We start from the raw sequence: 17,684 nt of genomic DNA, 5'->3' as shown, positions 1-17,684 counted from the left end.
GGTCAGGAAGCTCATGGCAGAGCTCCCCACATAGTGTGGGCCAGTGGGGATCAATTTGGCTGTGGCTGAATCTCTAAATCAGATTCGGTTGAATCAATTTGGGACAGTGATTCGAATCACCAAATCGAATTACTGTCCCCCAAATTGGCCAAATCCAAATCCAAAGCGAATACTAGCCACTTTGCACAGGCCTAGTTAACATTATTGAAAGATTTTAACCGAGCAAGGTAGGGAATCTACTGTAGGGTAGGATGGCATTTAACACATCAAGACTACAGCTTACAAAATTGATAATACCTGGTCAAAACTGTCTAGATTTGTTTTTTCTTCCTATTTTAATTATTCATTCTCCAAAAGTGAAACTGGTCTAAAAAGAATTGTACTGGGAGGGGCTGAAAAAAGTGGACATAGAGGGCTCCAATAGACAAAAAGCAGTTTTTTTATTTTCCCTCCTTTTGAAGAGTGCAGTACTCAAAAAAGACCTCTGAGAAATAATGAAAAGGGTTAGAGAAGGAAGGAATCACAAAGGCAATTCCTGATTTAACTATGGAAAGGAGAACAAAGTCAACCAAGATCCCAGACTACAAGCCCCTGTTAATACGTAGGCTATGCCTAGATCTTGCACTACTGAACAACATGATCATAAGAAAGGCAGCAATATCAGAATCTGATTATGAAACTAGATATTAAAAAAGAAAGCCAGGGATGGAGATGCCAATCACAGAAATAAAGTAAATGTAAAAATAAAAATAAAGCCAGTCACAGAAATAAAATGACAGCAGCAGTCATACCGCCTTTTAAAGTCAGCGTCATTTCCAAAGCTTGAGTCGGTGCAATGTAACAGCTATTACCATCTTCTCTAACTTATCTAACCTTGATATGTCTGAGCCTTCACAAGTAAATGCATGGCTGCAGTAAACATCAAAGGCCAGTCTTGCTTTTACAGGAAGCTCTGGCACATTATAGTAGATTCACTGCAAATACTGAGAATTCATCACTGTAAAAACTGAATTGTTATGATATGACCTTAGGAACTGCATGAAAAGGAAGCTGGGGGCTGGGGGTGGGGGACGGATATGCTAGACAGCTTTCAACTCTAAACTGTCTTTAGCAGCAAGGGGAGCAGTCATGATGAGCATTGCTTATTGCCAGGAAGGCTGATGTTAGAAAACCTGTTAAACTATTTATAATTATGTTATGGTCATTCTGAATTCCCAAATGTAGGGTCCTCTACATATGGAACTAAAGGTGCAATGGGATCTAATGCATGATCCATATAATCACACTTCCTGCCCTACCACATGTTGGGCAGGAAGCAGGATTGTGGGATTGTGCAACAAAACGCATCGCACTTTATTAAAGGTGCAGGGGGAGCCCAGTGTCAGGTTCCTCCACCAGGAAGAAGCAACCTCCCACCACTGGGAGCCCTCTCAGTTGTGCGACTCCCAGCCCTGGTGAGCCAGGTGCACCCCTGCATCTGGGAGACCTGTCAGCTGAGGGGAGACTCTACTACATGTGCCAATTAAATAGCTATGAAGCCAGTACATTTTTTGAGACCTAACTTTATAGCTGGTCGGAACGTTTTATGGCATGATAGCTACTTTGAACGTGTAGCTGTTCTCTAGGAAATTGCACAATTAACCCATTAATTGCACAGTACCGGTAATATACAGAAGGGACCTAATTTCCATTCACTCTGGAGACTTTACAATTTACAAATGAGATAGTTTATCTATTTTTATGCAGAGCTACTGATCTAAGCAACATTTTATGGAGAATATAAAACAAATTCTCTGCTCTCAGACTTTTGTGCACTGGTGAAAGTCCACATTGAGTCATTTTATCACTTTTTGAACTACAAGATTATACAATAATACAATATAATAAGAATGTGGACAGGCACTTAGATTTTGTTTTAAACAAAATCTTACATTTTAATGTATTTTTTTATCATCTTGTGGAACAGAAATATATTCCAGTTCTAGTAAGTGGCTAGCTGTGGGTACCACACTTCATTGGTCTATATTGAATTTAATCTGCCTTCTAAGCACAAATAAAGGCCATGGGGAAATGCATAGTTTCCAGTTTTTCTAAGCAAAAAGGATATTGGACTCTTTCTTTATTAAAGGCAGTTATGCAAATCCTTACAGTAAATCAGTCTCACTATTTATTTAAAAACTGGTATTCTTTTAGGACAACATTGCTTTTTTCACAATAATTTGTTATTCTAATAAACCACAGCAGGGCAATAACGTAAGTAGTGACTTGGGCATAATGGTTGGATAGCATGCTAATTTTTGTCTCGTAGTTTTACAAAGTAGCAATCTACTGTAGTATGTAAAGAGTTCCTGCTTTTAGTTCTTTTCAATATCTATTGTGATTTGGAGAATATAATGCATTTTACTGAGATCAGATGAAGCCAGTTATATACTTATGGGGGCCCAACGATAATAGAAATAATTGCCTGTTTGGTCCTTGTTTGCAGTGGTCTGGCTACAGATTTAGGTTGCCATTATATATGTTACTGTGATGTCTAAAGGCACAAACTGATTTAGTGGCTCATTTGTTGTAGACACTGTACAAACACAGCGCCCTGCCCATTCAGAGTTAAAACAAAGAATGTTTCATTCTGGCAGCCTGTTTAAATCCCCTGTAGCGTGTGTGACATTGTTACTTCATGCAATGGAATTTAGAGTAAATTAATCTGCAATATCCAATACCAAAGAGAAACCTCATCTTTAAGGATAAAGTACTTTATATTTGCAGCTCACAACCACAATTAATTCAAAATAATTTCCTCACCTTATAACTAGAGAACAGCTTGTAGCAGTGGTGCCCAACATTCCTGGGCTGTGGGCTGGATAACTGGTGTGGGGTTAGTTAGTGGGCCAGTTTTAGTACATGGGATCTGTCTCTGGGCCTGATCCAGCATGTGGACAGCACATAGCTCCAGTCCCACATGTTCCAGATTGGGCCTTCCATCCCAACCTCAGACTCTCATTCACCAGATTGGGCCCATGTGCCAAATTGAGCCTGCCACCTTGGGCCAATGCACACTGAATTGGGTCGCAGACAGAGGCAGGGGTGAGGCAGTGTGGAGCAGCCCTGGTATCATGATTCAGGCATCTAAGAGTCAGTGGCCCATTAATGACACTTTGTTCTTTATTTCACAGGTGTTAGCAATCATCTCCCCTTTTTAATAGACATTCCACTAATCAAGCTAACCTATTTTAGGGCAATTTTTCTATCTGCTAGGTGCTATTTCACAGCTTATGCTGTTCCACCTCCCCACCCCATGCCCCGTACCTGGAATGCTTGTTTTAATTTTCACCGGCCAGCTACGATCAGCCTCCAAAATCTGGGACTTTCACAGCTAAACTGGGACATATGATCATCCAAATCATGTATATCATATTGAGAACTGGTTTTTGTTCCTGGTGGAAAATTTTCTCACTGACAAATATGGTTTTATTTGAATTTTACTTCCTTCTGTAAAATGTCAATTTCATCAAAATATTTTGATTTTTCTAAGATAATCAAATTGAATACATTTGGTTCAAAATAATATTTTGAAACTGATCAATGTTTTTGTTTTAAATTTTATAGGTTTATTTACAGTATCATTTTAAAGTCTAAATACAGCTTAAAATATTTTTTATTTGAACATTTTAAAAAGGTTGATCAAAAATATAAAAGCTGCTCTTTGTTTTGATGCTTCTGAATGAGGGGGTTTTTTTGGAACTTTTAGTTTTGCAGAAAGTTTGGATATTTTGATTTTTCTACTAATTCAGACTAAAAATGTCCAAATATCCAAATTGCTCCAAAGATAAAATTTCTGTTTCCCAAACATCTGTAGTCATGTTTTGTGATACCGGTACTATAATATTTGAGAACTTGCTGATGAAAATCATGGCAGAACTGAACACAGGAGGTCAATGTTTATTACAGTCCATGTTGTGTCATATTGACTTAAAATAAGATGAAAAAAGTTTCAGAAGAAGACAATGTTTGTACGTCAGAGGGAATCTAAGAGTATACCAAAAAGAAATTAAGATACGGTTGTTTTGTTGACCTTTGTGTAAAAATATGTGATTATACAGCATGCCTTAACATCATAATAATTTCTATTTGCTTGTCCTTAAAAATGTTTTTTCTTTGGAAAAAAAGCGTGGCTTAATGAAAAACCAAGAAAGTGTGCTAAATAAAAATAAGGTATCTGGTAAAGCTATGTGAACATAGAAGTGCAAGCAAATTGTTGAGAAAAGGAGCAAGCTTCATGTTTAAGGTAACAGGGAAGTCAAGTGAAGTGTGTCAGCAGTAAAATCAAAATACATCTGGAACCAGACACTTCCTGTCTTTCTATCTTTCCATTCACTCTGTAATACATTGTTTCCCCCATTTCACCTAATGACTAAAACTTAGGGATTTATTGTCTTTCCTATATGGACAAAAGATAGTGACAAAACAGAATGCATATGTAGACTTATTCCAGGGGTGCTGGTTATAGCCATGTTGGTCTAAGGACATAGGCAGACAAGGTTCTTTGGGTAAATATGATATCTTTTATTAGATCAACTCAATAGCTTGGTCTAATAAAAAATATAGGATTTACCCAAAGAACCTTGTCTGCCTATCTAGACTTATTTTATATAACCAAGAAATGCATGGGTGAAAGCCTGTTGTGCCCCTGTGAGCTCTGCCACCAGCAGACCCCCTGGTCTGACCCCAGCATGAGCCAGGAGGTAAGTGGGGCCCATGGTGGGTGGGCACTAGCCAGTGGGACAGCTGTTTGAAGCTGAGGATGGTTACACACCCCCATGGATTATGCTTGGGCCAGCCCCTAGAGAGCCATGCAACTGGAGCCATGCAGATAGACATGCTCTGGGCCCAGCACATGAGTTGGCATGGGAGTTTCCACAGAAGGGTGAGCAGAAGGAGTATGAGGCTCTAGGTGGCAAGCCTAAAGAGAAGGGTTGACACAATAGTAGCCCAGGCTGGTACCTGTGCAATGGTGTTGAGATGCCTTACCCCAAGATCCCCCACCCATGGCTGGAGCCTCCACCTCTGGTACCGCTGAGACCTCTACCCAGACAGAGCCTATAGCTCCAGCCTCCACACAGATGGATCCCTTGGCTCTCAGCTGTGGGGGCTGCCTGGCACATATGCAGGTGTCTGGGATCAGGAGCAAGGACACCTCCCCTTGTGGGGTGTGCTCCACACTAGAGTCCCTGAAGTACCAGATAGGGGGGCTACAGGCTGTGGTGCAGAGGCTGCATGCCATCAGGGATGGTGAAGAGGAGATTGATGCCTACCACTAGGCTCTTCGCCCAAAGAATGAGGAGGGAGGAACAAAGAAGATTAGCAGGATGAGGGCGCACAAGAGGAGCCCCCATGAAGTCCAGCCGGGGGTCACTTGGATGAAGGTTGTCTCCAGCCCCAATGCACCCTGCACTAGGGTCACCATCCCCCTGGAATGTCACAACAGATTTGAACCCTTCACAGCACCAGTAGAGCCTACTGAGCTGCCAGATCCAGAACTAGAGGAAGAAAGACAACTTGCAACCACCCCAAGAAAGAAACCCAGAGTGATCATCATAGATAACTCCCTCTTGAGGGCAACAGAGGAACCAATCTGCTGCCACAACCGCCTTGGCCCGTGAGGTCTGCTGTCTCCCAAGGGCCCATATCCAGGTTGTAGGTGAGAGGATCCTGAAACTAGTCCAGCTCTCCATCACTACCCCATGCTCCTCATCCATGTGGGCACAAATGACATGGCTTGGAGCAATCCCAGCCAAGCTATGAGTGACTACAGGACTCTAGGGGTAGGACTCAAGGGATTAGGGCACAGGCAGTTTTTTCCTCAATCCTCCCAGTTATGGGTCATGGGCATAGGAGGGAGAGACTAATTGATGAAGTCAATAGAAGACTGCGGCACTAGTGCCATCACAAATGTTTCGGCTTCTTCGACTATAGCCCGCATTTCAGAGGTGGAGGCATCAATCTGTTGGGAAGAGACCGCCTCCACCTCACTCCAATGGAGAAGAAGCTCTTCTTGGCCAGAATGGCTGACCTTCTCAACAGGGCTTTAAACTAAATTCACTGGGGGATGGGCAGACAACCACCAGTGCAAGCCAACTCAGCAACAACCATGGAATCAGTAAATCATGCAGCACAGGGGACACAAGTGAATTCCCCAAAAAAACTCATTCCTACTTCAGCCCAGGGATGGGACTCTTCTAGGAGTGTTAGGACCTCTGATGGTAGGCTTACTTGCCTGTACACAAATGCCAGGAGCCTAGGGAACAAACAGGAGGACCTGGCCCTCCTGTTAAATAACAATCAATATGATATCATAGGAATAATGGAGACCTGGTAGGACTCCACCTATGACTGCACTACAGGTATAGATGGCTATAACTTGTACAGGAGAGATCGTGCTTCTAGAAAGGGTCGGGGTGTAGCGCTCTATGTGAAGGAGCAGTACTCTTCCCTACAAGTGGAGTTTGGCACCCAAGAAGGGCAACTCAAGACCCTCTGGGTCAAATTACGGGGAAACATGGTGAAGAGGATATGTTGGCAGGAATCTACAGACCTCCTAACCAAGAGGAAGATCTTGACCACCCATTCACAAGGGAACTGGCAGGGGCTGCACGTTCTCAGTACATGGTTGTCATGGGTGACTTCAACTACCCTGACATCTCCTGGGAGGAGAATTCTGCCAAATCTGATCAGACACATAGCTTTCTCACCTGCATTGACCAACTCTACTTGTCTCAAGAAGTCTATGGGCCAGCAAGAGGTAAGGCGCTCCTGATCTAGTAAGTGATGTGAGAATCAAGACAGTGATCATGAGTTGATCACTTTCTCTATCCATAATCAGTCAACAATGCAGAAATCCTTGATTTTTAGGAAAGCCAACTTTCATAAGCTCAGAAGGCTGGTTGGTGAGGCCCTGAGAAACCAGAATCTAACAGAGAGGGGAGTCCACAATGAGTGGACTCCTTAAGGACATGATCCTTGAAGCACAAGGGAAATCCATCCCAGCCCATAGGAAAGGCAGTAAAAGGGCTGGGATGCCACTGTGGCTAAATAGGGGACTCATGGACCTCCTGTATCTGAAAAGAGAAGCCTACAAGGGTTGGATGTCAGGTAACATCACCAAAGTGGGTTATTCAGTGCTGGCTCACACCTGCAGGGCACAAACTAGGAAAGCCAAGGCTGAAACTGAACTCAAATTGGCTATGGGAATCAAGAACAACAAACAGTCCTTCAGATACGTGGGTAGTCAAAAGAAAAACAAGAGCAACATTGGACCCTTGCTAAACCAAATGGGGCAGCTGACAACCGACACCCAAGAAAAAACAAATGATTTCTTAATGATTACTTTGCATCAGTCTTCCACCAGCCCAAGGAGATCACCCTGCCTAACAAGATGCAGGATTGCCAGGGCATGTGCAAATACATCATTGATGAAGATCTTGTAAGGGGACACCTTGAGAGGCTGGACACCCACAAATCAGCTGGCCCAGATGGAATGCACCCAAGAGTGCTAAAAGAACTGGCAAACATCATAGTGCAGCTGTTGGTGAGGATATTTGAGAACTCCTGGCACTTGGGTGAGGTTCCTGAGACTTGGAAGAAGGCCAATGTGGTGCCCATCTTCAAGAAAGGGAGGAAGGAAGATCCAGGGAACTGCAGGCCAATCAGCTTGACCTCAATCCCTGGAAAGATTTTGGAAAAAATCCTCAATGAAACCACTAACAGCAGGCTAACAGAGTGCAAGATTCTAAAAGATAGCGAACATGGCCTTGTTGTGGGTAGGTCTTGCCTAACCAAACTCATTTCCTTCTATGACCAGGTGATGCATCACCTGGACAAAGGAGAAGAAGTTGATATCATCTACTTGGACTTCAAGAAAACCTTTGATTTCATCTCCCATGAAGTCCTTGTGGTTAACCTGGGGAACTGCAGCCTTGACAACCTCATGGTCCAATGGCTCAGGAACTGGCTCTAAGGTTGGACCCAGAGAGTAATAGTTGAGGGAGCCATGTCAACTGTGCTGTCCCCTAAGGCTCCGTACTTGGACCAGTACTTTTAAATGTATTTATAAATGATCTGGATTCAGGTATCAGAAGCCGACTGGCTAAATTCACTGATGACACCAAACTATAAGGAAGTGTGGTCAGACTAGAGGATCGCCAGACTAGGTTGGCGATTCAGGCCAATCTGGACAGACTTGCAAGGTGGGCAGATCAATACCTGATTACATTTAACACTAAGAAATGCAAGGTGCTCCACCTTGAGGGAAAATGGTCCACATCATACTTATAGGCTTGGCAGTGCTACACTCACTAGCACCATGACCGAAGCAGACTTGGGGGTCATGACTGACCACAAGATGAACATGAGCCACCAATGCGATGCTACAGCCAGCAAAACAAACAAAATCCTGGTTTGTATCTATCACTACATCTCAAGCAAGACCCAGGAAGCCATCCTCCTGCTGTACTTGGCCTTGGTGAGGCCACAGCTGGAGTACTGAATCCAGTTCTGGGCTCCACACTTTAGGAAGGATGTGGAGAAGCTTGGGAAGGTCCAGAGGAGAGCCACGCACATGATCTTAGGACAAGAGAACAAGTCTTATGAGGAAAGGCTGAGAGACATGGGACTCTTCAGCCTGGAAAAGTGAAGAGTCAGGGGAGACTTGGTGGTGGCGTATAAGTATACTAGGGGTGTGCACCAGGAACTAAGTATACTAGGGGTCTGTTCACCAGGGCACCCCAAGGGAAGACAAGGTCTAATGGTCACAAACTCCAGGAAGACAGTTTTAAGCTGGACATAAGAAAAAACTTATTTACCGTCCGAGTCCCCAGAGTCCGGAATAGACTCCCCCCAGAAGTGGTACAAGCACCTACTCTGAACACCTTTAAAACACACTTGGATGCTTATCTTGCTGGGATCATTTGACCCCAGCTGACTTCCTGCCCTTTGGGCAGGGGGCTGGACCCAATGATCTTGTGAGGTTCCTTCCAGTCCTAATGTTTATGAATCTATGAAACTAGACAGAATACCCTTCATATATATATAAACACTGCTGTGTTATATATGAGCTTAACATCCTTCAGACATCTCTTTCATTGTGTGTTACTATAGTAAAGTACATCATCAAGTATTCATAACAGTATTTTTTTAAGAAAAAAACATTTTCCATCAAATCACCTCTTCTCCTAAACATGTAATAATAATTTTGCACTTTTTCTTATCTTATGCAATGAGTCAGCAAAACTTTAACCAGATCAAGCAGCAGGATTCTAGCACCTGATATCATCCTGAGTCTACCAACACTGGTAGTAGCAGAGATATGGCTGATCTGAGGTGAGACAGGACCCCATCTGAAAAAAAAATGCCTCCCCACTTTCCAATGAGTATAGGCAAGTTATGCACCTGAGCTCCTGCATTTGGCCCCTAGTTTGGATGATGTCACTTTATCCTTATAACAGCATAGTCTGTTCCTTTAAGAGGAAGAAGTCAGCCCTGTTGAGAGAGCCCATCTACAGGGCCTTTAGATAGGCTAGGAGTGACTTGCTTTAAAAAGGTCCTGGAAGAATAAGCAGGAGAGGAGGAAGCAAGCTGTGAGCAGAAAAGTTTGCTAGAAGGAGGACCCAGACTGCTTTTGGGGGCTAGTGCCCAGAACAGGACAGAAGGGTTTGGTGTTTGCTTATATGGTCACTTATCTGTTTCTTGAAGACTGGGTTTTATTTAGGAGAACTGGCTAGGTACTTTTGTTTCTCCTGGAACAAAATCTGCTTGCAAAAGCCAGAAGGATAGACAACCTGCTTACAACTGTCCATTCATAGCTTGAACAAAGCAGGACTTAAAGGAATTTTGACCCTTCTCTTCATGTGACACACCCGTCTCCATTCACACATCCAAATATATTCTCTCAGCCTGTTATGCCTGGTTTTGTGTTGAGGCAAATTGCCAAATGGGGATCTGGTAGGTCTATATGTGTCATCTTGTTGGAAAACTGGAGTCTCAGCCCATAAAATATCTTGGAGCATTTAGGATAAAAGGCAGCAGGCTATATAAGGAAAAATATGTTATACTGAGAAGGCTACAGTATCAGCTAAATGGTCTTTTGTAGGGCATCTGTCTCTCCATAAAATTCTATGAACTGACTAAAGCACTTTGAATTTGAAGCAATAAACTTCTGAAAAAGATTAGAACGATCATGACCTCCTATAAATAATTAAATAAATTCTGAACATTACTGTCCCTTATTCCCACATTTCAACCTTCACTTTAAAGAAAGTAATCACTATTTTACTCTTCTGTGGAGGTTTCCAGAGACAAAGTGATGCTTAAATTACACTTACAGTAAAAAGCAAAGGAACCATGCAATTTCCCTGTGATACTAAAAGGTCTGGAGTTCATGTGTTGAAAGTGAGTACATTTTGTATGATGTAGAAGTATTTATCAATAGATGTCCTTGTACAGCAACCTCCACACTCTGTAGAGGGAAGGGTTATACATTTCCTCTGGCAATTCAAACATGTCATGGTGCTTCCAGAGAGTCGTATTTCTAATGCAAACAGTTTCTAATGGAAATCAATTTGGGAAATATTCATTGCTCATTTAAAATTAGGCACATCTGCCTGGATTCGTATGCCTCACATTGCACTGCAACCTTTTAAGCTGAAGATCAAAAACTAATGTGGGTTAGCCATCAAAATATGGCTAACCCAAATTATTTACTTTTGTTGATGCGGGGGCACAATTGTATAGAGCTGTGGTTGGTGAATGGGCCTTTTGGGGGTCAGGCTATAGTCTACTTTTTCAGACAGAGAGTCTTCTATATCTGTAACCATAATGTTTAGTACGTAAGTTAAATTGTGGCTGTTAGAACTAGTGGAGTGACAGGATGGAAGTAAAGAGAAAATGGGTTTGTTATATGTTTGCATCATATTATGCCTGATTAGCCTATGGAAGTGTAATGCCTCCAGGAATGACAAAGGAAGCAAATTCCCCAGTGAATCTTGGCATCTATGTGTGAAAGGTCCTCCCCTTGCATTCAATAATAGTCTTAATGTGACAACTGTTGCACATGAGGAGTTGGACTCTGGCTATTTTCCAACCCATGTGGACCTTCTCTCTTCAGGTGTATATGCAATCTTTCCTTGTGGTCTCTTAAATTGAATGGATCCCAAGAAATTGCATTATGGTTAGCTCTTATGGGAATACTGCCTTCTGTTCCAGTGCACTTGTAACCTTATGCTTTTCACATATGTACATATTCAGTTTAGGTCACAACACTAGTCAAATACTCTAAGTTTCATGTTTTTATTTCTTAGGTATTTTTGTAAGTGTAAGTTTTCTCTAACATGCTGCCTGTTGCATTGTAGTGGGGCACTAAGTCCTGCCTTGTACTTCAACATTTCTCAGGTAGTGGCACATAGAGCACTGCTGCTTTCCACAGAGATGACTGGTTTCTTTGTGATGACTCCTTCTTTCAAGCTGAGAGAAACAGAATAGGTATGATGGGAAGATACAGAAGGAACAAAGGGAGATGGGATGATTCACTTTTTTAAGACAAAACACAAGGCTTTAAAGATGGCTGAAATACGAGTCTCTTAATTTACTATTAGTAAGCAACTACTGTAGCTGTGACAGAGATATGAGGTGGCTATAAATGCAGGGTTGAGTGGTGGCCAGTCTGTAGTACTCTTATCTCTACTAGGAGGAGCTCCAATTTATGAAGGATCTAGGAACTTCATTGCCAGCCTTTTAGAAGATTCTGCTTTGAGATTTTTACTGCTTGTGGGCTGTCTGACTTCATTAGCCACCTGGTTATACCACCACTTGTACCAGTGTTCTCACTGCTCAGGCTACCATGAGCAGGGAACTGACTATCAAATGTTTCCAGAGTAACCCCTCTGAAAAACCAGCATATCAATGGTGAATGAAAGCCATCATTATTTTTTCTTTTCGTATTCCCACCTCCATTAAACAAATTATTCCACGATCACGTACAGCTATTGTGAGATTACCTCAAGTAATACCTTTCCTTTTGCTTGTGTTATGAATTAGTAACATTCATTTTAAAAATTGCTTATGTTTAATTAAGGAACTTCATTTTTAATGATTCATAAAATTCACATTTCTGACATTTCTCTTGTCATGATTGCCCCCAAATGCTTCCTGAAGCAAGAAATGTCAGAAGTTAAAGAAGCCAGTAAATCTGCAGTAACTACCTAGATAAGAGTCTAGGACTCTACTATAAGTTAATGTCAATAGTAGAGAGCATGCAAGTGCATTGTCAATGATGTCATCAATCTTTCATAACATCCTGGAGCATAACCAAGTAAAGCATCAACAGGCCTATATACATCAGCAATATAGTAGTTCAGTTTGCATTCACTCAGAGCACTTGTCCACGTGATGAAAATTGCCCTGTTGTGTAGCTTAATGGTGTCACACTTTACACGTATGCAAGTTTTTGCCAATTTAAATAAGTTTGTGTCATCATAAACTAATCCCCATCCCGTTGTAGTTTAGTTTATGATGATACAACTTGGAATGGTGCAGCCATTAATCTGTCACATGTACAGCCCCTTTGTCCCTCTGGTATCACTTCAATTTTTGTGTAGTGAGATCACTTTTCTACCACGTGTCACTACAATTTTCAGGTACTTGTGTGTAATGAATGTTTTAGGACACCCTTGGCAGGCCGGGGGGGCGGGGTTGCTTTCTGCAGGGATGTCACCAGAGCACAGCAGTAGGGCACCCCACTGTGTGACATGGTTCATTACAGAGACCTCCAACTGCTAATGGAGGTACTGGATCACTGTGAATGCACAAGGACAGAGGCCTCCAGGGCATCTTTGCCTGCTGAGACATTGCCAACTACTGCTGCAACTTGTGGGGGCTTCAGTGAAGAAGATAGTGGCAGAGTCCCCAGTCATGTCACCTTCCACTTCCTCTGAGGAGGATAGACCATGGATCTTGACCTCCACAACCGGTATGTGAAGCCCTGGGGACCCTTTAAGTCATCTTTCACCTAAACTGACAGAGGCAATTAGGCTGGGCTATGAAGTGAAGGGGGGGAAGGGGTGGCATAGGACAGTGCTTTAAAGACCCTGGGAGTTAGTAGGCAGTGTAGGGAGGTACAGAGCAATGCACAGCAGAGAGGTGCATCAGTGGGTCAAGTGGGTGGGCACTTGTTTGCAGCCACTCAGGGCCTGTTACCGCCTGTGGCCAGATACCCCTTCTCAGCCATTTTGGGCCAACCACATATCCGCCCACAAGGTTCTCTGAGTGCATCTTTTTAGACTGCTGAGCATCCTTAATTCACTCTATTTTCTGCATCTCTTTATTTTCAGCTCTGCTTGCAATGCCACCACCAAGGACACACAGGGTACCAAGGAAGGCTGCCACCAATGCATGCACAGACAGGTTTGTGAATGTCCTCAGAGACTGTGAGTATTGGCTGCATGAGATGGTGAGACAGATCCATCTGGCTATGGACAGATTCATGACTGTCCAGCACAACAGGAATCACTCCAAGTCCAAGAGGCATTCCCAGACCCAGGAGAATCGGCAAATAATGGCTGGGCTCCTTGAAATGTTTCTATGCCTGCTGGTGACTGGTCTTGCTCCTTCCCAGGAGTGGGACAGGCTGGTATGGATCCATGCTCTGCCATCCACCAATTCTCAGTCAAGCTTGGAAAGTGGACCTTAGAGCCAAGATCTTTTAGTTAGAAATGATTATTGCTTAGATTGATTTTTTTTCATGAATCATGCATTGTTACGGTAGTAAAAAGAAATTCCTCTGTTGTAGTAATTATGGATTGTTATCTTATAAAACCTGTTCTGTAGTTTGTTTAATTATAGTTAATATTTGGTTTGTAAATAAATGTTTCTATTTGTTTTGTTTGATTCCTCACTTCATATTCTCTGTGTGTACGAGGGGAAGTGTAGAAGGTTGGGGGGAAGGGGTGTGCTGGCTTGTAGGGTGAGGGACTTGCATAAGCTGCTAATGGGCAAGCGTGTCTTTCAATAGTGGCAATTATCTGTTAATCAAGCCTGCCTGCCTGGTTTTGAATTTGCTTTGTTCTCCTCCACTCCCAATCACCAGCTGAACTCCTGATCCCTGAGAAGCTATGTGTGTTTAGAGGAAATATTGTGTGCACTGTGCAGCACCCACCCAATTGTTGCTTTCTGCATTAACAAAATTCTAAGCCAGCCCACTAGCACCTAGCCTGGGTTTGGCCATGGTGTCGTTCTCTGGTCACAATAATAAAAGCCCAAGCCTTGAAACTCCCTGCCCCTCCCCAAGATCCTCCCTTGCGTGGGGTGACTGGGGAACACTGAGAATCTGCATGCCCTCAGAGGAAATATGATGGGTGCTGTGAAGCACCCTGGATTACTGCTCACCACCATATGCCACAGTATCCACATTCTGGGAAAACACCACCCCCGCTCAGTCCAAAGGTGGGCATGTCCTCTTTCATTAGTGTAATGTGTCTGAAACAAGCCTGGTTTTCTTTGGTTTGGCTTGCCTCTTCCCCACAACCCATGCCTCTATGACTTTTTCCAGGACAGCAGACAGACATGGATGAAAATTCATTTTAATTTCAACAAAGCATTTATTTTATTGTCAGTAACTGAAGCAGAACCAAAATAATGCAGGAACATAATTCCCACTCCCCAATTTCCTATAGAAGCAACACCAGTAACAACTAAAACCCCATCATCTATCATAGGCTCTTCTTCCCCCCAAGTGCCACCTCTGTCTCACCCTTCCCTTCATCCTTGAACTGTAGTGGTGCTCTCTTTGGCCTGATAGAGTAGGGGAGGCCCACAGGCACAGTGAGGTTGTCACAATGGGGGCTGATCACAGATAGGGGTCTCTATGAGGGTCAGCCCATGGATAGGGGCACGGACAGTGGATGTTGTTTGGGTGGTCCGGGGTGGGGGGGGCGGGGCAGCTTATGAATAGGGGCTGGGGTCGTGTATCTAAAGAGATCCTCTCTAAACATGCCCTCCATTCACCAGCTCTCCTTGATATTTTGACAGCACTGTCTGGCCAAGTCAAAGAATTCTCTTGTGCTGGCCATGATGTCTCAGTGAGTTGCTACCTCTCAGTCTCACCTTTCTATACACCTCCCAGAGTTCATCCCACCACTCATCCATGGACCATACTCATGATTCTGAGGCTGCCACCAAAGCCTCCATCATGCTTTCTCTTGACCGTTGCTGCCTGCAGTGGTGTTCATGCATTTGCTCAGCTCTGGTCTGTGTTGGTGTCTGCGCTTCAGGTGCACATCCCTGCCTTCCAGCGGATGCGGTAGCTGAGAACAGCAATGGGAAAAAGAAAAGGTATTCATGTTCAAAGATCTTGTCTCCACCCCCTGTAGTGGACGGACTATTGGTGATCACCATCCATTTGATGAATTAACACAACCACCCACAAAGGATGATTATGCAGGAACCCAGATGTCTCCCCAGTCCAAGGAGTTCATTGTACATCTCTCAGCAGCACAAATTCCTGTGAGTAAATGAATTAATGCTTCCCTCCAAGCAAGTTTAAGAGAGGGCACAGCAAGCCCACCTCCATGCAAGCAAAACATTGCATAACTACAATCAATGGACATATTTTCCGCTTACAAAATTAACACCCTCCCTCCCACCTCAATGCACTTGGCCTTGGTGCAAAAGCAGGGCTAGATCCACATAAGCCTTAGTCATGAAAACCAATCTAAGCCCCTTCCCCATAACTTACAAGTTCCCAGATATGGATCCACAGGCATCTCTGGCACTGACACCAATCTTTGGGCCTCTGGAATTTCTGGCCCATTCCACAATTCTGGGGACATTACTATCATGGAGCCAATGTGTCCTTCTCCTCTGGGTTATGTGGGCAAGGCATCAGGGAGAGTGGGGTCATGGTCAAGACAACTTTGTTTCAGCTGTTCCCATCCTCCAGCTGCTGCAAGCATGCACCCCTCACATCTGACTGGTTGCCTGAAGGCTGTGCAGTGCATATTGCACTGCCCACTGCAGTGGCAGGACAGTCTATGGACTCTTGCAGGGTAGGTGATACTGTGGCCTCCTGCACCCCTGTCATCCCCAAGGGCCAGAAGAAAGCATTGCCTGTGTCCTTTGTGAGACTGCAGGACAGCTATTGTACGTCCTGCCCCCTTATTGAGAATTTTGGTCATTAGCCCTATGGAAAGCACATTTCAGGGCCATCATCTTGTTGCAACACTGTGAACAGTCCCAGTTGTAGCCATACACCTTCATTTCCTGGGCAATGGCACATAGACTGGCTTATTTAATAGGGCTGTAGAAAGCTTCGGTTCCTGATTCGAATTGGTGGAGATTTGACCCGATTTGATGGCCGAATCTCCAAATCTGAATTGAATCAGGAGACCCTTTAATCTCTCTGAATTGAATCAGAAACTCTTTGAATTGATTCAGAGAGATTCAGAAAGATTTGACAGTTCAAATATAGACACAGCTTTAAATGTTTTTTCTACATACTCAAGGTATGAATGCTGCGATGGTGGGGTGGATGAAGCATCCAAAAGGAGCACAGGGGTCTCCCCAGCATGCTCGGCAACAGACCCAGAAGTGGACCAGAAGCACTTCGGGTGGGTTCGCTCCCTCCCAGCTCGGTGACTGGTGCCTCTTGGGTCTGGGAGGGCACCCAGGGTCCCCCCACAGCTAATTGCTGAGCCATGGGGGTATGGAGGGCCCCCTGCACTCCTGTGGGATGCTCCATCTGCCCCACCATTGCAGCATTCATAAGCCATGCCTGGTACCTTGAGGTATGTAGAAAAAACATTTAAATATGTGTCTATGGCCGAATCATTGATTCTCCAAATCAGCATCAAATCTTTCAATTCAGCTGAATTGAATCAGGGACAGTGATCTGAATCAATTAATCAAATCACTATCCCCGATTCAGGCCAAATCTGAATCCAAATTGAACACAGCCCGTTTCGCACACCCCTATTATTTAATCAAATTTCCAGCTGCTCCAGAACCTTTTGTTCTCCCCAAATATCAATCAACTCTGCCAGTTCTCCCCGGGCCCAGTTGGGGCCATGGCTTAGGAATGTATGTGGCTGCTGCTCCAGCCCAGAAGACATGGAGTGCCTCCACTGAATATTATTGAGGCCAAAATGAGTCACTGAGAGAAAGGTCACTATGCTTTAACCTGAGTTGTGAGATGCTTTCTGCCCCTGGCTGAGAGCAGTTATATAGACATGTGTATGGAACCTTTTCATGCAAGTCTGAGTTCCCGCATGTGTATAACTATGCAGGTATAAACTGTCTCTCAGTACCAGCCTCATACAAATCTGCTCATGTGACCTTTCCTAACAGAACACCCGTGACATCCATAGCCTGCCACAAATTGTCCCCCAGACCCCACATTGTCCAGAAGGATAGTTGTTAATGGCTTACTGCACACCCCCCAAAATTCTTTGCCTGGCAGCTTGCTATGAAGTATGAAGGGATTGCGGCTGTCCCTTCAAGCACAACTCCCCACCCCATCCCACCATGGCAACACTGTCTGACCTATGAAGTGCTCAATTGTGCTCCTGGGGGTTTATTTCATCTGAGGAGGGAAAATTCAAGGTTTGTCCAGTCAATCTTCTGCTCAGAGCCTGCCTTTCCTG

At 43.8% G+C, this 17,684-nt stretch overlaps 1 protein-coding gene across 1 annotated transcript in view; it reads left to right on the top strand.

The window, feature by feature from the left end:
* Nucleotides 1-13,861, top strand: part of PDE1A (phosphodiesterase 1A) — a 392,561-nt gene extending 378,700 nt beyond the window's left edge. The window contains exon 20 of the mRNA XM_025203233.1: nt 13,380-13,861. Coding sequence (XP_025059018.1) covers nt 13,380-13,738 — 359 coding nt within the window. The 3' untranslated portion in view covers nt 13,739-13,861. The remainder of the gene's footprint in view (nt 1-13,379) is intronic.
* Nucleotides 13,862-17,684: the final 3,823 nt, after the last annotated feature.

Source organism: Alligator sinensis, unplaced genomic scaffold (genome assembly GCF_000455745.1).
Source record: "Alligator sinensis unplaced genomic scaffold, ASM45574v1 scaffold269_1, whole genome shotgun sequence".
In the NCBI taxonomy this organism is placed as follows: domain Eukaryota; kingdom Metazoa; phylum Chordata; order Crocodylia; family Alligatoridae; genus Alligator; species Alligator sinensis.
The sequence above is the reverse complement of the archived record's forward strand: the minus strand, read 5'-3'. Positions and strand labels throughout refer to the sequence as shown.